Consider the following 21,567-nt stretch of genomic DNA (forward strand, 5'->3'; position numbering starts at 1 on the left):
CTGTACTCACCCTCCCCCCAGCCCGGGCCCCCAGAAAGTCGCGACTTCTGGCAACTGGTCTCTTCGGTGTGGAGCGGTCGCGGAGGGCACAGGACGAGCTGGGCAGACCCCAGGGCGCTTGGGGGCTCGTGAGGACGCCGGGGCCCAAAGCTCTAGAAACACCTGCGAGGCTGGTCGCGGCAGCGGAGTGCCGGTCCCCAGGCCAAGCCGGAGCCCAGCCTAGCTGCCGAGCGCCTGCCGCCTCGTGCGTACTCCCGTAATTCGTTAATTGCTGTAAATCCCAAGGACGGCCACATTTGATTACACATACAGTATAAGAACCGACAACAAAGCGACGAATTAATTACCAACTTCATTAACATAGGTCCCCAAATTAAAGGCAGCGAGCTTTTTCTTTGGGCCCACTTGCCGTCGTGGTGGTGGTTGGAGGGGGGAGGGTGTTTAGGAAGAGGTTTTATTTTTCTTTTCCAGCATTGAGAGCTGTGAGGGAAGAACGATCTTCTGCTCCCCACCCCCACCCCGCCATTCACAAAGCCTCAGGCTGTCCACTTGTGCCCCCCCGCTCCCCGCCCCCGCCGCCCAAATCCGTTTCTGCTTTTCTGGGAACTCAGATCTGTTTGAAAGCTGGTGGGTCCCGCTCTCTGTGCCTGGAGAAAAAAAAGTTAGGCTGGTGTTCGCTTTCCCGGTCTCGGGTCCCCTGTTGCCGACACTCTCCTTTCGCGGCTCTCAGCCCCCAGCTCTGGCTGAGTTGAGCTCCAGGCCCGGCTGCTGCACGCGTTGGGCCGAAACTCTGTTTCCAACGCGGGCCTCGCTCCTGGGTATCTTGCCAACCCCACTCTCACAATCCCGAGTTCTGACTTGTCCTTGGGTCTCCCCAAACTGGCCCTGAGGTTAGATTCCGAGTTCGTGTTCTTTGCAGCCTGCCATGGACTTCTTAAAACTATAAACCCTGCGCGGATACCAGGAGCCCGAGTCTCCCAATTTTGGGGGCGGGGGTATGTTTATAAGAGTTGTAGAGACACTGCGTTTTCAAAAGTAGTTCGTTCTTGGACTCGTGTATCGTCTGTCTTGCCTACACGCCCAAGCCTCACTCCCAGGCCTGTTTCCTTTACCCTTCCTGGTACCCTCGGTGTGGTCTGACCCTGTTTGAGAAGACATAGTTGTGTTTTTAAGGTGTTTTTAAGCTTCAGTCTGACGGGCTTTCTGCGTCTGCTTCACACCCACATCGCTGGCGTAGAATGCGATCACCCCGTTATCCCCCGCCCTCAGGCTTCTCTGGCCTTTACTTAAATAGTTTTACCTTCCCATCCTACATTGTAGGGTTTCCTTTCTCACCTTCCCTAAAACAAAAACAAAACAAAAAGGGGGGGAGGGTAAAAGGGGGGACAGGAAGAGGAGAAGGAGGTAAGGAGAGGCCTCCTTGCCCATCATTTTAATTATACAATTAGTTCACATGCTCCGGCCCATAATGTAGATTTTAAGCAGAGCCCAGTGTCTTTCAAGAACATTCTGGTAATGTCGGAGGCCTGGATTTGTTGCCTGCTCGTCCCCCCGTGCAGCAGCGGCCTGTTTTCCTCCCCCTGTTGTGTGTTTTTATTATTTTCCCTCTGGCTTAGATGTGTCAATCATTCTCTCCCTGCCATTGGTTGGAGAGTTTGCGTCAAAAAGTTGCCAGAGAGGCGCTTTCTCAGCAAATCTCCCTGAGAGCGGAACCGACCTCAGCTCCAACTCAGCCTCCACTGTTATTAGAAATAAAAATCGCTAGAGCAGCCCTCACCACGTCTACTTTGTATGTATCGCAGAGGGGCCCACGCGTGTTTTGAACTCGAGCTACTTTTCCTCATTTTCTGTTCTTTAAAAACAAATTTTTTTTCCGTTGTGTTTGACTTTTTATGGAAAGGTGAAGACTGCAAGGTTGCTAACTCAATGCTCTTGATTTCTTTTAGGATAGCTGGCTATTTGGAATTTTGAAGGATAATTTGATTTTTTTTCTAACCTCCCATGCGGCTGTAAGGTAAGTGTTCCTCTGCCTTGTCTGTCTCTCGATATCCGTGTCTGTTTCCCCCTGTCTACCATCACCCCAGTACATCCAATTGACCGACCGATGCACCTCTGCGAACGTGGAGTTCTTCTAAGGCTGATGTATTTTTTCCCTTGTAAATTTCTGAGGTGTAATAACGATCCTTGCGAAAAAATTATGATCCGGAGATAAGTGCACGAGTGGAAGGAAGGGACGGGAGTGCGCTCCTGGGCTCGCGGCTTTCGCCAAACGCTGCGAGTCTAACGAAGGGTGTTTTGGAAGGGTTTTGTTTGTAGTTTTGTTTTATGTCAACGCCCATTCTGGGTTTCTCCCTGCGATCTTTGCGTTTTGGCCCTCAGCTGTGGTTGGGTCATTTGGATTGGTCCCAAGGACGTTTTCAGAGTCCGAGACAAAAAGATGCAGATGTAGCTAGAGGGATGGATAATAATGATAGTAATAGCAGCAGCAATTAATAATAATAATTAATAATAACAATAATGACATGCGCCTCTTAGGACCGGCGCGCCCGAAGCCCGGCTGGCTCGCCGGTCGGCGGCCGCAGCCGCGGTTCTAGCTCCTGTCTGTCCCTAATGAACGTGAGAGAAGAGCAGAGCCTGTAACCGGGGAGGCAGGGAGCGCCGGCATCTCTGGTCGGTCCCCTCTCCGCCCGCGAAAGAGCAGCTCCTATCAAGCTTCAGTCTCTGTTCTCGGCCTCTTCCAAAGACCTCCAGGTCTCTGCTTTCGTAACACCCCTTTTCCCTTGCCCCCCGCCCCCAAATCCTGAGAGTGCAATAAGCCTCCCCTCCCCCCGTAGTTTTTGTGGTCCCAACGAGGCCAAGCGAGCGTAGAAGAGTCGTTTCACAGCGTGACTTTGCCGGGGATGGTTCAGGGTCTGCCAGCTCAGCCCTCCGCGCGCACCTGGGGCGGGCAAAAGTGGCGGTGAGTGGCCCCTGCTCCGCCCCAGGTCGCGGCGGGGCCGGGGACCGAAACCTTCCGGTGGGGAAGGCGGCCCCATGGCTGTTCGCAGACCGGGGCAGCGGCGGGGCCGACTTGCGCCCTCCCCTCCGGGGCTTGGGGACATAAGGGTATCGCGGGCCCGGGCCGGGCTCGAGGGGTGCGCTGAGGCCCAGGAGAACCATCAGAAGGTCTCAGCTGGCATCCGGCCTCGGGGACGTGTGCCGCAAACTCTGAAGTCTTCATGTTGATGCATTCAAGTGACTCTTGAAATCACGGTCCGATTTCAGGATGCATTTTTGAAACGCAAGTTCCCCTTCAGAATTCCACCGAGTTGGCTTTTTCCTCCTTTACAGACACAAGTGGGGTGCAGGACAGAAGGCCTGGAGTGATGGACTACTTGGGGAGGAGACGGTGAAGTTGCTCTTTGACATTCTCCCCTCCATCCTAGAGCGGCAGGGTCGGGATATCTATCTCCTGCTCACCTCGGGACGTTTTCCGGGCACCAGACTTATTAGCACCAGAGAGGAGTTGCCGAGGAAACTCCTCCCCCCAAAGGAGGCAGACACCCAGACCTCTCCTTACGAGCGAACACCGGGCTTTCTCCTCGCCATAATTAATAGTCAAGGCCAACCCTTCTGGCACGTTCTTCCTCCCTCCCTCACGGGTGGCAGTGTTGTTTGATACCCGGAGGCCAGAAACTTTCACTCGAGTTCGCCCGAGAGGGGCCGCGCCGGCTGTTTTGCGCGGTGCCCACACGTCTCCTTTTTCTTTCTCGCCTCTTCCTCTGCGTTGTCTTCCCAGCCGCAGGCCAGTCGCCAGTCCGCGTAGTTTTGTTTCCTTTCCATCATGCAGAAAATTAATCAGCCCCGGCGAGAAGCAGAGCTGAGCACGGCGGCCTGTAATTAAGGGACGTGTGCCCCTCGGATTATCTCGTTAGTTTATCAAGAAAACATTTATTATAATTAATTCTCGGACGAGGTAATTATTGAGCGAGGACACAGCAACTGGTAGATAGGCTCCTTGGAAGAAAAAAAAAAACGGGAGGGGTAGATGGGGGTGGGGGAGCGACAGATTGCGGGAATTGACCGTTAGATATAAAGCGGCGCAGGCCCGGGCGGGCAGTGGAGCCGGACCTCGGGCTGCGAGACTGCCGGGCAGTGACGCCGGAGTGAGTCACTTGCGCCGGGAGGTGCGGGCGCCGACCGGCTGCGGGACTAGCCACGCGACCGCCACCGGTTCTTCTAGGTAGGAGTTTTCCAGTGGCCACCTTGTGAACAGTTATTTTGAGGCTTATATTTTTGAAAAGGTATTCCTTTCATCCCTTCTGGACTCTGCTAAGCAGAGGAAGGAAGAAAGGAATCAGTCCTTGCAGGGCTTTGAAAGTTAGGCAGAAGGGCCCATGCCATGGCCCCTTTTTGGAGTGCATACCTGGGTTGGCTGTTGAGAGTTCCTCATAGTTTTGTTTTGGAGATTTTTCTTTTTTCTTTTAAAGATGAGTCCAGTAAAAAAAAAAAGCGAAACCAGTTTATCCGAGAATTTTAGCCATTTTGCAAGGGTTAGGGCAAAGGAGCTCCAAAAAGTATCTGTCCTGGTGCTTTCTGTCTGTTACCGCGTTTAATGTTGAAATGTGCTATTTTAATGTATGATGCGTCAGGCATTTCTAATTGGGCGAGAGCTCTGCATGTAAGACAGAACACTTCCATACTTATCATGTGTACATCCGATATGATTTCAGTTTTTTCTATAGTAGTTCAGAACTTGCCAATATAGTGAGATTGTATTAAACAAGAAATCTGGCTTAGAGGCTATTTAAACAAATACATGACTATTTTAAAGCAATATTATTTCCACAGCCTCCAAATAACTCTTGAAAAAAGAAGAGAGATTAGAAACCATGAAGTCTTTGTTGTAGGAGCAACGAGATTAATGTTACTGATGAGATAATACAAACTCTTCCAGGAAGGGCATTTATAAAATTATATTAAATTATATCTGAGGGTGGAAAAGCATGATTTTTGTGCACTGCATTAAAATCAGGAAGAAGTTGCAGAACCTAGTTCCATTTGTGGAATTTTGTATTTTTATCTCTTAAGCAATGTAAATATGAAAACCCCAGTCCTTAACACCCAGTAGGACCTTTGCAAAAGTAAGAAAGAACCTCTCCTAATCTTGTATCCGCCATTTTGAAGCAAATTCTCAGAGTATCAAAGTTGCAAAGTAGAGATCCTTGCAGGATAAGTGCCATCTTTTAGGAAGATAAAAGCCAGACTTGCCAACTGCCAGCCTGTATTAACATCCATTTTGGATCCCTTGGCTTGGGGGAGTGAGAGACACTCAGCCGAAGAAAGTAAATAACTTTTCTTTTTCTTCCTTTCTCCCCCCCCCCCCCAGCTCTTTTTCTTATAGGATTGTAGGAAACTTGAAAGGGAGGGAGAAATTCTATTAGTTTCACAACTTTGGGTTTTGTGTATCTACTTTCTTCAAAACTAAAATGTGCAAAGGCAGCTAGAGTTAACAGGAAACTGCTGGAGCTGCCGAGGACCCAAAAGTCCGAAAATTTGCCTCCCACAGGATCTGCAGCCTCCACACATCAAAATCAACATGGAAGCAGCTTGCACTACAAATGCGAACCCTTCTACTTGCAGAGTAGAAGGGGGCCTCTCATTTTCTGATTGGTGGGATTCTAACTTTACTTCAGAATTTCTAGCAAACTTGGTGCCAATTTGGAAGACTTTTCTTTCTTTTCTATTTCTTTTTTTGCACTATGTTTAAATATTTGATGGGTGTCGATTAAAAGTTAAATACTTGTTTGTTTAGCTTTAGTTCTTTATACACATATAATCAAGATTCTCCAAAACCCTAATAAATCTGTTACCTCAAAATCTAATTACCCAGTCTACAAATTAGGTGAAAATGATTACTGGAAATGACTTTAAATGTGGAATAATAGTGGTTGAGCAGTTTTCTCAAGTTTGTCGATTAGCAAGTTGGTATTTTAGATGTTAAATGCACTGACATTTTAGGTTTGAAGCTGTTGAAAGTGGTAAAAAGCTAAGATAATTAAAATCTGCCTTGGAAAGGCAACAGTCTGGGGAGAGGTAGATTTCTTGAATTGTTTCTTTGTTTCTCTCCAATGGGCTTTGTTATCAGCATTATTTATTTAGCCAAAGAGTTCTTTGTCTCTGCAAATGGCCCCAATCAAGTTTTGTTTGAGACAATTAGCTAGTGCCAGCCAATGAGTCCTATGCAAATGTAGGGATAGGAATGCAATGTGTGCATTTGAAGGCGTGGGGTTTTGTTCTTCGGGAAGGCAGATTGTAATAGCTTTCTTCGGGTACTTTTTTTTTTTTTTTTTAAGTTTAGGGTGGGGGTGGGGAAGACAGGTTTATCTGGTCTCCATCCCCTCTAGTTTCCGAGAAGCTGGGGGGTTGGGGAGGTGGGGAGGGTCTGCAAGCCCTTTAAAAGCCTCTGCCCGGAGTAGCCCGGGCTCTTTTTTAAGTTAGTGTTGGAACGTGGGAGAGCTGCTCCCTCCGAAGCAGTAAACCAGCACCTCTGTTTGTTTGTTTGCTTTGCCCTTAGTTCCACCACTCCAAACCCACCCACCACGGACCCTGAATCTGTCCACTCCCAGCGAAGCGAGATCTTCCGGCTGGGTCCCCCCGATTTGGGCCGACTTTGCGCCTCCTAACAACCTTAGCATGATGTCTTATCTTAAGCAACCGCCTTACGCAGTCAATGGGCTGAGCCTGACCACTTCGGGCATGGACTTGCTGCACCCCTCGGTGGGCTACCCGGGTAAGTGAGCCCCCCGAACTCCTGCCCCGCCCTTCCCCACGCCCGCCCCGCGGGGATGGGACGCCATCGCCCCCGCAGCTCCGGGGTTGGCGCTTACGCTGATCCCCGCCCCAGCTCCAGGCGAAGTCCCCACTGGGTCTTCCTTCCGAGAAGCAGCTCAGAGGCACAGGGCATTTACTGGAGGAGGACCCGCACTGAGGGGGAGCAAGTAGGTGGATGGACAACGCTTGCTCACAAAATCACATCACTTGATTCTTAATTAGAGTGACTAGGGGACACACACCGCAGTGGGGCGAAGAAGGTTACTGCCATTGTCATTTTAGGGTGGGAGGCCCTCCTGCCCATATCTCGAACCTCAATTCCTCCGAAGTACCCTCTGGGAGAAGCCGGGTTTCTTTTCACAAATTCTCCCGGTCACGCCTGGGGCTTCGCCTCTGACCTCCAGGCCCTACTCGCTAATCCCTAGAGGTGTGATTTACCCGGGGTGCGGGTGCCTCCGATCAAATCTGGTTTTTAAAATCCTCATAGAAGAAGTATGAAATACGCCCCCATTTTAAAGATGGGGGGAGAAAGGCCCTTGGAGTCCTAAAACCCAGGATCTCGAGCAGGATGGAGATTTCGCGCCATAAATCCGAGCTGCGGGACCTCGGGGATTCTTTGACTTCACGGAATGAATTTTTGTGTGTTGTGCGTTAAGGGTTGATTTTGGAGGCGGTTTTTTGTTTGTTTGTTTTGTTTGTTTTGTTTTATTTTGTTGGTATTTTATTTCATTTGTTGTGTTAGCTTTCCAAGGGACGCTCTGGCTGGAGGCTCTGGCTGGAGAGATCTCCAATGTCAGGAGGAGTGGGGGCGGGGGGTGGTTTCCCCGACTAGGGGCAATGTGTGCCATGGTACCTCCAGTGCGCTGGAGGAGCGGAGGCCGGGGAGGGTGTGGGGAGAACATTGCTAGGCTCTGGATTGAAAGACTGGGAGGACCAGGGAAGTGCCGCAGAGTGGGGCTGGGGGTGGGGGTGGGGGTGGGGATGGAGCACCCGCAGAGATCCCTATGACTGAGAAACTGCTCCCCCACCCTAAAGGGCCCTGGGCTTCTTGTCCCGCAGCCACCCCCCGGAAACAGCGCCGGGAGAGGACGACGTTCACCCGGGCGCAGCTAGACGTGCTGGAAGCGCTGTTTGCTAAGACCCGGTACCCAGACATCTTCATGCGGGAGGAGGTGGCACTGAAAATCAACTTGCCTGAGTCCAGGGTGCAGGTAGGGCAGATGGAGACAGACCTATCCTTCCTGACCATGCCACCCCTCGCCCAAGCAAGGTTTAGTGTTAAGGACCCAGGAGAGTCCCAGGTCTGTGAAATGACCAAAGGAAGGCCTGAAACTAAATGCTCCGCAGGAGGCCAGCAAACTCTTCTCCTAAGGCTGCTTGAGTGCCTGATTTCTCCTGGAGCTCCTTTCTGTTTCCCCACCCCCACCCAATCCTATAAGCAAGGGTCTGCGGGCTCAAGTTGCAAAGTAAAACTGGCGATTTAGCTGTAGTGATAGAGCACAGTCCTAGAACTCTTGGGTCCCTGGCCTACTGAGACCCAGCCTTGGCAGATTTCAAGTACTGACTGTCACATAATATTTTAATACCTAACCTTCCTTTATGTGTTAAATCCTCCCTATTCTTATCTACTTTTAGGGGTGAAAGAAGCTTAGCTCCTGGATAGTCCCAATATTTTTACAGTTGAAGAAATAGATGACTTGCTCAAGGTCACATGTCAGTTTGGTGGTAGAGCCAGGCTGTAGAAGCAGCTGGTGTTACCAAAAAAAAATTACATAAGTGTGTTTTCTTTGACTTCTTAGTGATTGAACAGAATTTGCTAGCTCTGAGCCATTTAGCAGATAAAATATCTGCATAATATCCCTGGTGACACTTGCCCCCTCTTTCCCTTAGGCCCCCTTAATTTGACCTTAAGCTGGAAAGGGAACTTAAAGTTCAACTTCCCTGGACCTCAAGCCCCAAATAGAGTTCTTGGAAAGAATGTTTAGCACCTAAACTACATACACACCAGAGACTCCCCTTCAGCTAGGACATGTCAGAGTTAACTGCAAACCTGACTTTTTCAAAGCAGGATTGAAGATGTTTTAGCACTTTTGAGGCTTCAACAAAAGTCTTCACTGAAGGAAAATGACTGAATGGTTGGTGGTGGTGTACTCGGCCTGGGTGGCACCGTTTTTACCACAGTTAGGACATCCATATGGAGAACTCATTGAAGAGGACAACTGAGGAACTGTTGCCAGAAAATGCTGGTAGTTTCTCTGATAAGCCCCCTCACACACCACACACAGCTCCTTCATTACAGAACATGAATAGGGCTGGTAAAAAGAGTTTTTCAAAGTTGCAGGCAGAGGCTTAAGTTGATAAGCCAATGAACTAGTACAGGAAACTGAATCTATGGGTTGAGTGGCACTACCCTGAAGGCACAGACTCCAGTCTCAGACTGGAGACCAGGAAAGAAGTCAGCCCGTGAGCTCCAAGCAGAACATACATCTAAGTCACTCCACTTACCATAAAGAAGGTTTCTGCAAATAGTGGGTTTCAGACTGCCTTCCTCAACAGGATCAATTTATCCTTGGAGCTTTTTTTTCATAAGTGAGTCTTTCTAGGCGAGACAAAAGTAGAGTAATGGAGCTAACCTCCATATTAGCAGTTGCTCCCTACAAGTATTTGAATTTAGGCAGTTCTTGTTGGCATGCAAAAGCAGAATTGTATTATCTCCCTTGTGTTTTCCTCTAAAAGACATAGATACATTCTAGTCCATTGTGAGAGTGTTCCAAAATACAGCTGGGTCTATGTGTGTGTGTGTGTGTATTCAAGGTGATAGGAAACTGAGGTGGAGAATTTTCAGCCGTATGATTTGGGTGATTATCTTAAATTTTATTCTGGGCTTGGAGTAAAGAAGGGTCAAGTGCTTTCCCCAACTTTCTTACAATTCCAGGAGCATATGTGAGAGTACTACAGAATAGGTTTTCAGTGGCAGGAGATTGTCTGTTTACTCATATGTCCGTGTAGGACAGATGATAATCTGGGAGCCACTCTTGTTCTTAATGAGTTGCTGAAACCAAGTTAAAGAAATTTCTTTCCCTTTCAAGGTATGGTTTAAGAATCGAAGAGCTAAGTGCCGCCAACAGCAGCAGCAGCAACAGAATGGAGGTCAAAACAAAGTGAGACCTGCCAAAAAGAAGACATCTCCAGCTCGGGAAGTGAGTTCAGAGAGTGGAACAAGTGGCCAATTCACACCCCCCTCTAGCACCTCAGTCCCGGCCATTTCCAGCAGCAGTGCTCCTGTGTCTATCTGGAGCCCAGCTTCCATCTCCCCACTGTCCGATCCCTTGTCCACCTCCTCTTCCTGCATGCAGAGGTCCTATCCCATGACCTATACTCAGGCTTCAGGTTATAGTCAAGGATATGCTGGCTCAACTTCCTACTTTGGGGGCATGGACTGTGGATCTTATTTGACCCCTATGCATCACCAGCTTCCTGGACCAGGGGCTACACTCAGCCCCATGGGTACCAATGCAGTTACCAGCCATCTCAATCAGTCCCCAGCTTCTCTTTCCACCCAGGGATATGGAGCTTCAAGCTTGGGTTTTAACTCAACCACTGATTGCTTGGATTATAAGGACCAAACTGCCTCCTGGAAGCTTAACTTCAATGCTGACTGCTTGGATTATAAAGATCAGACATCCTCATGGAAATTCCAGGTTTTGTGAAGACCTATAGAACCTCTTTTTGTGGGTGATTTTAAAGTATACTGGGCTGGACATTCCAGTTTTAGCCAGGCATTGGTTAAAAGAATTAGATGGGATGATGCTCAGACTCATCTTCTGATCAAATGTTCCGAGAGGCATAGAAGGAAAAATGGAGGTCCTTAGAGGGGCCCACCAACCAGCAACCTGAAATGGACAAACCAATCTACTTAAGATCCTGTTATAGTTTTAGATCATTGGTTTTCCTGATTCTCAGTGATCAAAAGCATTCTAGCCATGTGCAACCAAATACCACCAAAAACAAACAATACTAAATTGTGAGGGGAAGGAGGGAAGGACATAGTCTTCTTACGCAGAGGTGTTCCAATGTTTTAGCCAATCCTTGGTTGAATCTTAGGAATGGACATTGTCTCAAGCTCACTCACATTTCATGACCAACTGTTAGTTGGCACTGAAAACCTTTTCAGGGCTGTGTGAATTGTGTGACTGATTGTCCTAGATGCACTACTTTATTTAAAAAATAATGTTCATAAGGAGTCAATATGTAGTTTAAGAGACAATCAGTGTGTGTCTTATATAAATGGTACATCTGTGGTTTTTAATCTGTGCTAGACTTCAAAACTGTGATCTCCTGTTATTGTATGCAACCTGGAACTCCACCTCTGCAGGGGTTCTTCTGTGATTAAATAGGTTATAATTATAAGCAAAATTCAGAGCAACTGAGTACTTATCTAAAAAGATTACCTTTGGCTGGAGGTGAGCTGCACTGAACCTTTATAACAAAATGTCTCTGGACAAGGAGAGTGAGAGAAGAGAAGAGAAGGACACCAATTCATCTGTAATTTACTGTTGGTAAGCCTAGCAGTAAAGAGACATTGGTCAATTGCTCTGACCCTGATGAATTTATAAACTGAGGTCATTGTTGTTTATGCTTGCAGATGTTAACTGGAAAAGGTATATATGCATAAACCTTCCTGGATTTGGCAGATATGTATAATTATATTAAAATGGTTCTAGCACAACATTGGGTCCAGTTTAATTTTATACTACTATTTATCAACAAGCCCACATTTCAGCCTCTCCTTCCCAAAACATGTTTTTCTTAGGTCAGAGAGCAAACTTTATTTTTAAATTTTTGGGGTTTAATCTATACATGAACTAGACACAAATGCCTATGTGGTATGTAAACTTTTTGAGACTCTCATCAGGCTTGCTCTGAAATTGAATATAGAGAGCCTATCATTAGGACCTTGCTCTCTTTGCCTTTCCCTCCCTGCTGCACTCCCTAACAGTCTCTGAGTCACTTTATTAGTACGTTTTAACAGATCTTTTTTTTTTAAACTAAGAAAGGAAGAACCTGTAGTACCACAGAGAATGAGAATGACAAAAATTCTGTTTTTATTCTCTTATTTATTTGATTAAGGAGATTTTATTTTTTTAACTTCCAAAAAAAAATCAGGTAAATATGAGAGCGAATGTAATCAGAATCTGAAAGCAATTCAGGCAGAAATGATTTCTGAACAAAAGAGTTTCATAAAAGTTTTAAAACCTATAATTTCAGTAGTTGAACATAAGGCAGGTTCATCAGTTTTTTTTTCTTTTTAAGAAAGTGCTGAGGGATAAAAAACCAGGTCCCTTCTCAGCAGTACTTGCGTTTTGTAAGCCAATTACCAGAAAAGACAAATGGGCCAACGATTATGGCGCTCCTCAGGTGAGAGCAATATTTAATTTCCATTTTAAACTTACACTCTTACATTTAACCAAAATGGATTGACTCTTAACAGTACTATTTAAATGAAGGTTAGCAGTTGCAACCGTTTTGTTTTCTGGCTAACTTTCCAGTCCTTGGCTGCCCATGCTTTCTTGAATTTGACATCATCTTGTCTAATAAGTAAATTGTTTTTTGTTTTACTTCTAAAGAAAACGCAATTGTTTTTACCTACTACTCAAGGCAAAACTTAGTGGCAAGATTTTCCAGGACCTACTGTAATCTTCACTCTACTGTAGTTTACACCGAAGTGAAATCGAGCCGAGAGAATTTGCTTTATGGTTTTCCAGGTTCTGGGTCTTAACTCTTCTAGCTTTTTTCATACAAGAGTAAAGCAGACAGACCCAAAGTAGTGTCTCACAGTGCCTTCAGTTTTCAAGATGCCCCACAAAGGGAAGAGATCACCCTCTTTTAAAACAAGACTAACAATAGCTAGGCTACTCTGCAAGTAACGCAGTTAGCAGTTTCTCTCCTGATACTTTTAAAAGGAGGAGGTTAGGAAAAGCACCTCTGAAATTTTTCTATCACCTTGGCACAACTCTGTTGAACAGACCACGCAGTTAAATCCCTTTGAATTGAAGGCAAAGTAGAAATGAATTCCCCCCGACCGCAGGTAACGGAGGGAGGGGAAGGCGGAGGAGAGCAAGCGCTGCTTTCAAGACATCCACAGTTTTCTGATCACTCCTAGTCAAGACTAGGTTTAATAAAGTTAAGCCCAATGCTGATGATACTTGGTGTTAAATGACGCCACCCTCCAGAGGATCGGAAAGCTACATCAACTGCATATTGGCAATTAGCAATGACGGGAAATAGCAAGATAATCTTAATTTGGGGGAGGCGGAGGTGAGGGTGGAGTAGTTTGCTTTACAAAGATCTGTTGCCCCAAACCTTTATCTTTCCCACAAAGATTCTTGGCCCTTTGTATTTCACCTTGGGAGGGTCTCTTCCCTTCCTAGATAAGAGAAATTCAATCAAGTCAATTAAGTTGCGGCTTTCAAAACCTGTTGAGTTTCAGATAATGGTCAGTTTCCTAACTTCTCTCCCACTTGGTTCCCTCTAACCTCACCTTTCCTGGGGGTGTCCCCACCCTCAGCCTCGGCGGAAGACGGAGGCCGGGGGAGGCCCTGAGCGGGAGCGCGAGAACGTGGCGCCGAGGGGTGGAAGGGCAGCTTGCGCTCTCCGCGGAATCCACGGCAAAATACTGGAGCGTTGTTTTCTAAACCTTGACCGCCCAATCGGAGTTAGCCAGGAAAACATCCCTGCCCCGGGGGGCGAGCGGGGACCGAAGTCCAAGTCGTTGTCCAGGCTGGTGCCGTCCCCTGGGCCCCACTCACAGCCCGCAGGCCATCCAGCGGCGACGTTAAGGCTCTGGTCCTGGCGGTTCCCCCTCTCCCTGTGGTCGGAGCCGCGGACCTCTGCCGAGCCCAGCCTGCCTTCCTCGGCCTAGACCTCAGGCCTCTCCGGCTCTGGCCGCGCCTGGGCTCAGGGCGCTGCGCCGTGGGCCGCGGGAAGGTCCGAGGCGCCGCCGCGACGCCTGCGCGTCGCCAGCCCGGAGAGGAGCGCGACTCCTCGGTCCCTGAAGTCAGGCTTCTGGGTCAGCCGCGGGCCTCGGTGCCCGTCGCCGGGGGACTTCACGGCCTGGCCGAGTTGGTGTGCGCGTGTGTGGTCCGGCGAGCGCCTCGCACGGAAGAGAACGAAAGCCGAGACACAACGAGAGGACCGTGAGCTGGGCCCGCCCGGCCTGGAGACCGGCCGGGGAGGCAAAAGCGAGCCCGGTGGGGCCCGCGGCCTCTTGCTTCCCTGGTCTCCCGGGAGGAAGCGCCGCAGACGGCTGGGTCTCCTACCCGCCGCGAAGGGCGAGGCCACCGCCGCCGCCACAGCAGGGGCTCCCGCCGCGCCTGCGGCCCCTGGCATCCAGGACAGACTTGGCGCCGACACGGGGTCCTGCTGGGCCTGCCTGAGGCTCCCCAGAGATTCCCCCGGGAAAGCCAGGTGCTTCGACTAGTGGGTCTGGAGGAGTGATTCCTGGGTGTTCCGTCTTCCCTTGGGCCCTCGGTTCTGAGCTGAGGCTTGCAGGGGAAGCCTGAGAATTTCTAAGCTACCGTTGGCTCACCCCTTTTCTCCTACCTCTCTATATTTTATTGTTTAACCGAGTGCCAGTCTTTTCTTTTTTGGACCCGGGGCGGCACTCAGTGGCCCTGAAGGCCGGATGTCGATCCTGGGACCGGTAAGCGGTGCTTTTGGAGTCCCTGAGAGCCCCAGGCAGCCCATTCCGGTTACCTGCAGGGCAGAGGCCGCAGTCGCGAGCCCGCCCCCACCTAACCAGAAGCGGGCGCTGGGGCGGCCAGCCCCCCACCCCACCCCCGCACGCACATCTTGTGTTTGAACCCGCGTCTAACACCCGGTGAAAACTTCGTTGGCTGGCGTTATCCGAGCAAAGCTGTAATCCAAAACCAGGCGTGCCCGTGTTAGGTGGTGGTTTATTGCCTACAAAGACGTGTTTTAATCATGTAAAAGAAACACAAAGGCATCGGGCCGGAGACAGGCCCATCCCAGGATCTCACACAAATGGAAGGAGACATCGCAGAAACAACCAAAATGGGAAGATGAAGGGTCGGGTCCAGCCATGACCTCGGCCTGCTTCTTGCCTACCTTTGAAACCTTTACGAAGGACAGCTTTGTCTCTCCCTGTCTCCCGCCCCCCCCCCTTTTTTAACCACAAAAGGGTCCAAGCCCCAGTCATGCATCTGCCTGCCCAGACCAGTGCCTTGAACATCTGTTTTTCTCTTCTCAAAGGCCAGTGCCCTGTAAGCTAAGCGTGCCCTGATAAACTTGATCCCTTAGTTGCCCCATTTCCCTCCTTGGGGTCAGCATGCTAGGAAAGATGGGGAGCCCCTGGGACTTGCCCTGGGTATAGAGATAGCGACCCCCCCAAACAAAACCCACCCCGATGTTCTTCAGTATTAGGCTCTGAAATTGCACAGATGATGGGATTTGTCTTGGACAGAATTAACATCACATGTAAGACCGTAGTGCTCCGGTGTAGTGAGACACATTGTATAGGATTTCTTGGAGCGTCTCTAACAAAATGCCTGTTAATAGCAACATGAGGCTTTAAAATAATATGTGGGTTTTTGTTTTTAACCTGATTAAAACAAAATTTAGGTACTATTTAGAAAGGGCAGTGTTTCTGGTAGAAGCGGTTCGAAGGAAACGGAGCCCAGTGCAGAAGCTGGAGGAAGCTTCTGTATGCAGACGTGGCTGGAGAGAAGTAAGCGCGCATGCCTTTGAAAGGCCTACTACGTATGCGGCAGTTCCTACAAGCAAAGGAAGCGTCCCCAGTTCTAAAGAGAATCAGCCGACTTCCTTTCCTGCAATCAGTGTGCTTTACATTTAAAAACCAACTTGCTCTTGATTGCAAACAAACAATAAGCAAATTCAAATAAAGGAGTCCTCCCAAGTCCAATCCATTTGGTCCAAGATAACTGCAAGTGCCAGAGTTCAGGCTATCACTAGGGGGAGGGTAAGCTTCAAATTTTGTTTTTCTTCTAGAGGAAAAGTCGAACAGGGTGAGGTCCATGACTCACTTTTATTCCTTAATCTCCACCCTCTACTTTCAATTCTTAGTGTAAGGAAATATGATATTTTTTTGGGGGGGTGGGGACAAAGAAAACAAAAAAGAATCCCACAGCAAACCTAATGGTAAGTGACCAAAGTTTGAATTGACTTCTGTTTCAGTACCACAAGGAAAAGTCTGTCCCAGAATCAGAAGGACTCCTCTGCCTCCCTCTCTGGGGCCTTTGCCCTAGTTTGCCTACTGCGGAGGTGGGAAGGGGGCCTTTTGGATTAAGTGTTTCTTAGTCTACTTGACATCACTAGGAGACACTTCCAGCCGAGGGCTTCTTTAAAAATAAGATGTCAGTTTCTAGCAGCTATACGGTTGCCGATGATTCCCACCCCCCTTCCCCTTCCCAGCCTCCCCCCCCCCCCCGCCCCCCGCCCCGAACTGACCGTGATGGGACCAGCAAATTCCGCCTTTGGGAGCCCTAGGGGCAGCAGTTACTGCACCCTGTGGGTCTGTCTGCTCACCCTCTATCCCAGGTTCCCGAGGTAAAGGCTGGAAAGCCCCTTAGAGACACTTTTTGGGTGGAGTGAAGGTTCTCTCTCCCAATTGGAACCTCCAGGGGCCTTAGGCTACACTGAAAACTGAAAATCACTCATCTCAGCCTACAGTTGTTAAAATCTGTTCTTAGAACCAATAGTCACACTTTAGGCTCACGGGCCATTAATAAAAATCTCCTTAACATTCAAATGGCTCTAAAATGCGTCGATAGCAGATTATTGGTGCCTAATGGACATCGTGTGTGATAACATGGTCAGTGAGCAGGAAGGTTCTGGAGTGGGCGTCTGACTACAGCTACCTGATTATCAGCTTACAGCCCAACCACTTTTTAGCTGCGATGCTCTTAAGAAGAGGCTTTCTTCCCGACATCAGAACGGGAGACTTCTGTGTTCTTCATTTAACCAGATTTAGCAACTGCAAGGTGTTCTAGAAAGGGGAGGGGAAACCTTGCCTGTAGGCTTAAGGTCACCTCCAGACATACGAGGGGCGGACCGCGGGACACTGCTCCTCCCCTCTGCTTGTAATGGAGCGATGCCCCAAAGGCGGCTAGGGCAGACAGAGGCCCTCGCCTGGAATGCCGAAATTGCCATAAGTCCGGGGCTCCGCACGCGACTCCCGCACATTTGGGCCTCGGAGCAGAGCCCCTGCAGCAGCAGCTTGGTTGGCCCCGACAGGTCCCGCTACACCCGGAACGCCCGCGAGGCTCTCGCCTGCGGCGGAGAAGCCCTTGGGCCGGGGTCCGCGCAGTCGACGGCGCTAAGACGTCCTGGCAGCTCCAGTGGCGCCAGGGAGGGGATGGGTTCCCGGGTTTCAATAAAAAAATGTGGCAAGTGCATCGTGTTTCCATTCTCGACCCCCACGTCTGATCCAGCAAACTAAGGGAAAACCCCCCAAAACGGGGCCTTCTGTGGCTGCAAGCTTATTTGGAGTCCATAGAGAGTCTCCGGGGCAGCCGGGAGTCTCTGCAGTGGCTGAGAGGCAGCTTTCCCGCCAGCCGCGTGGGCCATCAGGATCACTACCTACACCTGCGACGGGCATCAGCCCCGGAAGCGGGCCTCGAACCCAGGTCTCCCTCCCCCTGCTGGTGGCCGCACGTGCCCGGGTCGCCATGTCCCCCGCGGAGTGGCAGACTGTGGGTCGCGCCCACCTGGCAGGGGCGAAGGACAGGGCCCCAGGGCACTGTGCCGCTGCTCTCGGAAGCGGGGCAGGCGCAGGGAACTAGTGGCTCGCGTGCTCCATCTTCTCCCACCGCTTCCGCGGTCTCTACGAGGATCAGAGAGTGGTGGGTGTGAGAGTAACGACGCCGGGAGGCAACAAGGCTGGTGTGTTTGCTCTTTTCGCCTCACGCCCAGAACACGGCCCCACGCTGGGCCGGCTCCTAAGTCCAAACTTCCTCCTTCCAGTTCCTTGTAGTGAAAAGACGCGGGAACGGAGAGAGCCTGGTCCTTAGAGCTCGCGATCTGGCGTCACCCCTGCTTCCCGGGACGGGGCTCGGCTTGGGTCGCAGAACGGAGTGTGCTCGGCCCGGGAGTCATAGCCCAAGCTGTCCCGGGGTCCTCGAGGAAGCGTGCCCACCCACGCCCCGGGGGCATAGACGGCCAGCTGGTGGCGGCTTCCAGTTCCAAGTAGAGACCTCGCCAGCTGGAGCGGTCAGATACCCGTGTCAGGGCACGTTTGGAAGACTGGTAAGAGAAGTAGCCTAACATAAATTTTGAGTTAGTTTTGAACACATAGGGTGCACATATAAAGTTTTTCCCTGGGTCTTTCTTGGCCACGAGTCCATGCAAGTTTGAAGATCTTTGAGTTACGCTCGGTTAGAAATTTCCAGCCACTTATTGCGATAGCAGTGCTAAAGAATTTTTAAAAACATGGGATGCAGATATTTTGGGCAATTACGTATATATGTCTAAAAATGAAATTAGGTAATTTTGGACAGAAGATCATATTAATATTTTAAATTTTAAATTGATGGGAGTATGATTGAAATGCACTTTTCAATAGCTCTTCTCACTGATTAAGGTGATTCTGTTTTTAATTTTAAGTTTAAGTTGGCCACTTGAGGCTTTAAAAGCTAACAAGAACTCAGTCTACGAAAAAGCATAGCCTTTATTTGCTCTTAAAATAGATCATAGATAGGTCCCTGTGATTTTGAGATGGGGACATGGAAAACTTTGTTCAAACACACATTTACCATTTTCAAAGACAAATAATTAAATTGATTAAACCAATAATCTTGATTCCTGACCATTTTAAATGGACATATTGCTTTCTCTCCTCTAATTTTTTTCTTTTCCTTCATATGTATTGATAAAGGTTTGGAGTATGTAACACACACCTTTACTAAAAGGTGCCTAAGTTGATATCTTTTCAGGAATTTTTAACCTGTAGTTCAAGCAACCCTTTGAGAATGATAGTCCATGAATAGATTGGAGAGGACAGGTGCATTCCCTGAATTGTATGAAGATTTTTGTGTGTGTGTGTATTCAGTATTATATTTCTGGGCAGAAGATCTATAGTTTCCATCATAGTCACAAAAGGGTCTGTAACCTCCCCAAATTAAGAGCCATTGGTTTTTATGATGCATATATTTTGAATGAAAGATGAATTTGGAGATGGAAACTTGTTGCTGGTAACAACTGGACAAGATGGCAGCCCCATACAATTTAAATCTACCCTTAACTTTTTGAAACCTTAATTTTTAAAAACAAAGCAATCTAAAAACCCCCTTTATTTCTAAATATTACTTAGCTAGGCCTAATTTGAGTTATTGTCCATGAGGCTATTTGTATATAACACATTCTAAAATAATAAATGAAGTAAACGAGTTATTTTTAATATTATCTACACATGAAATATAAAGTAGAAAATTTAAGCAAATATTTTAATGATTTAGACTAAAAAGCCTCTTTAACCAAAACAAAACAGTCAACAACAATAATAACAGCAACAAAATAGTATCTGTCCCTAATTAAAAATTTCAGAAAATTTAGCGTCAATTGTTTCTCTCTCTCTTTCTCTCTCTGCATATACATAAATTTACCAACAAAAATTTTTCTGTTGAAAAGTTTTCCTTTTCCTTAAAACTTGATGATTGTCAAAGGTGACTGAAATCATAGGTAGGGAAGGTGGGATCTTCTGACTGAATCAGAAGGAGGGTAATGCCACCCGGCTGAGGAATTCAAGGTCGGCAAGTAGGGGACCCAGGGTAGAATTTAAATTAAATACTCAGAGGCCTGTCATTCAGAATAGTAGACCTTGCCCATTTCCCCCCACCCACAATCCCCAGCTTACTTCCAACCTTGTCTGAGAGGATATCTTCCATTAGTGCAAGAGGAAGCATAATCTACAGGTTTATTTAGCATTTGATCTTTGCTCAGAGGCTTCCATTTAGAGTAACCATTGCAGCAAAGATTTGGATCTGGTCCCTAAAATAGCTTGAACCAGGTGACCTCAGGCAAGTAGACACAAGATACTAGCAATTTATTTCATATCAGCTCCCAAGCCATCACCAGATGATAACAACCCTTGGACATCGTTAATCTCTGCTTGACTCAAACTGGTGACCGCAAGGTGAAAGGCAGGGCGTTATCTCTGAGCAATTCATGTGGCCTTCCACAGATTGCCAATTGGGCCAATACAATTGAAGCCTCTTCTCCACTGGTGACTTTAAAAATTTCATATCCAAAGTCTTTGGTCTTTGTTGGACTGGAAGGTAGGAGGGCTTTATCAAGGAAAATGCCTGAGGACAAGATGTGGGAGCTTAGAATCCAACACAAATTAAAAAGGTTGAAAAGGTAACTGTATGTTTCTTGCCCAAATAACTTTGAACAACATCACTGTGACTCTGACTAGAAAAAGCCTCTGGAAATGCATGTTTTTGCCAAACAGCAGAGGGAAAATGCACCTTCAAAAATAAGAGGCAAAGTGCTATCTAGAATTGGTTTTATTGTTTTGAAAATCGCTTTATGTTTACAATCTATGAGGTCGGTACAGATCACCGTATACTTAGTTGGTATCAGTCTAGGGCGAGGTAGAGCAATAGAAAGTGGGGGGAACAGTGGAGAATAAAGGAAAGGGGTGTACTGGTGAACAAAAGCTGTCCTGTGTGTTGGTGCCCAGAGGGAAACCAGGCTAAAGTTACCTGCAGGGAGAACTGCCACTATTTGCACTTTTCAGATATGTAGAGGGAACACTTTTAGCTTCGTATCCCAGGGTATGCAGCTCTAGCCTGGAGTCATAGACACGTGACTGTTTTGCTTGGTGGAATTATTTTGCCCCTGTTACTTCAATATCCTAGTTGTAACAATTCTAATTGATTGTGCTAGATGGCTCTAGAAAGGACTGACAAAAAAATTGAGAGGTTTCAAAAATACTGCAGCTTTTTTAATAATATGTTTTCTAAGGTCCATGTCTTGAAGTAGGTTACTGATAGTAAAAGTAAAAAAAAAAACAAATTATGGTAGGTATTTTTAGCAATAAGCTCCTTTGGATGGGATCAAAGATCAACTTGATAGAAGCAGAATTTCATTTGTTTCAATTAGCAATAATCACACCTCGGATAAACCTCATTGGCTACGATACTGCCACTGCGCAAACCTCAGAATTTCATTTGTTAGTAAACAACGTCACTGAGACACCCCACGATGTTATCTCATAATTTCGTTCCTAGACCCTGCTTGCTGCTCTAGCTTTTTAATTAACTGGTATTTGCAAACTCTACTACATTGCTTACTATCTTCTTCCCAAAATGACACACTAAATAAACCAAGCCATAACATAACGTTCAAAAAGTATAAAGAGAATCAGAGTATTTGCCTGGTCAGACAAGAGGCAAAATATCATGTTAAAATATTTAAAGGGAATCACAATTTCAGAACTCGCTCTCCTTTAGCATCTGTCTGCTTCATGAGAAGTGGTCTGGATAGAGGTTAGAAAAGGAGGAGACCAGGCCTGTATCCTCTTGGTCTAGTGCTGCCTCATCTTCATGATGGTGACGCTGAACACAGGATCATCTCCTAGATTGAGATGATTTATATATATCTTAAACCAGTAAGCAGGGCATTGGGCTAAGTGATTTACAGCACGCTGGACTAAGTGATCTATCCAAATTGAGAAATGTACTATTTTCCAGAGGTCCGTTTTCATTGTAGGTCTAC

The 21,567-nt window shown here is 47.8% G+C and overlaps 1 protein-coding gene and 1 pseudogene across 4 annotated transcripts; one reads left to right on the plus strand and one right to left on the minus strand.

The window, feature by feature from the left end:
* Positions 1 to 1,542: 1,542 nt before the first annotated feature.
* Positions 1,543 to 11,542, plus strand: OTX2 (orthodenticle homeobox 2). 4 transcript variants are annotated; one of them, XM_074327437.1, is made up of 6 exons: positions 1,543 to 1,789; positions 1,947 to 2,014; positions 2,536 to 3,955; positions 6,557 to 6,772; positions 7,849 to 8,024; positions 9,903 to 11,542. In XM_074327437.1, the coding sequence occupies exons 4-6, from the start codon at positions 6,676 to 6,678 to the stop codon at positions 10,521 to 10,523; spliced, it is 894 nt and encodes a 297-aa protein (XP_074183538.1). In that variant the 5' UTR covers positions 1,543 to 1,789; positions 1,947 to 2,014; positions 2,536 to 3,955; positions 6,557 to 6,675; the 3' UTR covers positions 10,524 to 11,542. The 4 variants fall into 4 exon arrangements, with proteins under 4 accessions (XP_074183538.1, XP_019581342.1, XP_019581344.1 ...); XM_019725783.2 differs by lacking the exon at positions 2,536 to 3,955; XM_019725785.2 differs by lacking the exon at positions 2,536 to 3,955 and having other exon boundaries at positions 1,553 to 1,789; positions 7,873 to 8,024.
* Positions 11,543 to 20,891: 9,349 nt separating this feature from the next.
* LOC141570963 (U4 spliceosomal RNA) lies at positions 20,892 to 21,009 on the minus strand (annotated as a pseudogene).
* Between the last annotated feature and the right edge of the window lie 558 nt (positions 21,010 to 21,567).

This window comes from Rhinolophus sinicus, linkage group LG03, assembly GCF_036562045.2.
Source record: "Rhinolophus sinicus isolate RSC01 linkage group LG03, ASM3656204v1, whole genome shotgun sequence".
In the NCBI taxonomy this organism is placed as follows: Eukaryota; Metazoa; Chordata; class Mammalia; order Chiroptera; family Rhinolophidae; genus Rhinolophus; species Rhinolophus sinicus.

What these genes read in the sequence shown, in the direction of transcription:
- OTX2 (XM_074327437.1), top strand. Translation starts at nt 6,676, where the DNA reads ATGATGTCTTATCTTAAGCAACCGCCTTACGCAGTCAATGGGCTGAGC. An exon ending in CCCCTCGGTGGGCTACCCGG is followed by an intron (nt 6,773 to 7,848) that starts GTAAGTGAGCCC and finishes CCCACCCTAAAG; the next exon opens with GGCCCTGGGCTTCTTGTCCC. An exon ending in TGCCTGAGTCCAGGGTGCAG is followed by an intron (nt 8,025 to 9,902) that starts GTAGGGCAGATG and finishes TTCCCTTTCAAG; the next exon opens with GTATGGTTTAAGAATCGAAG.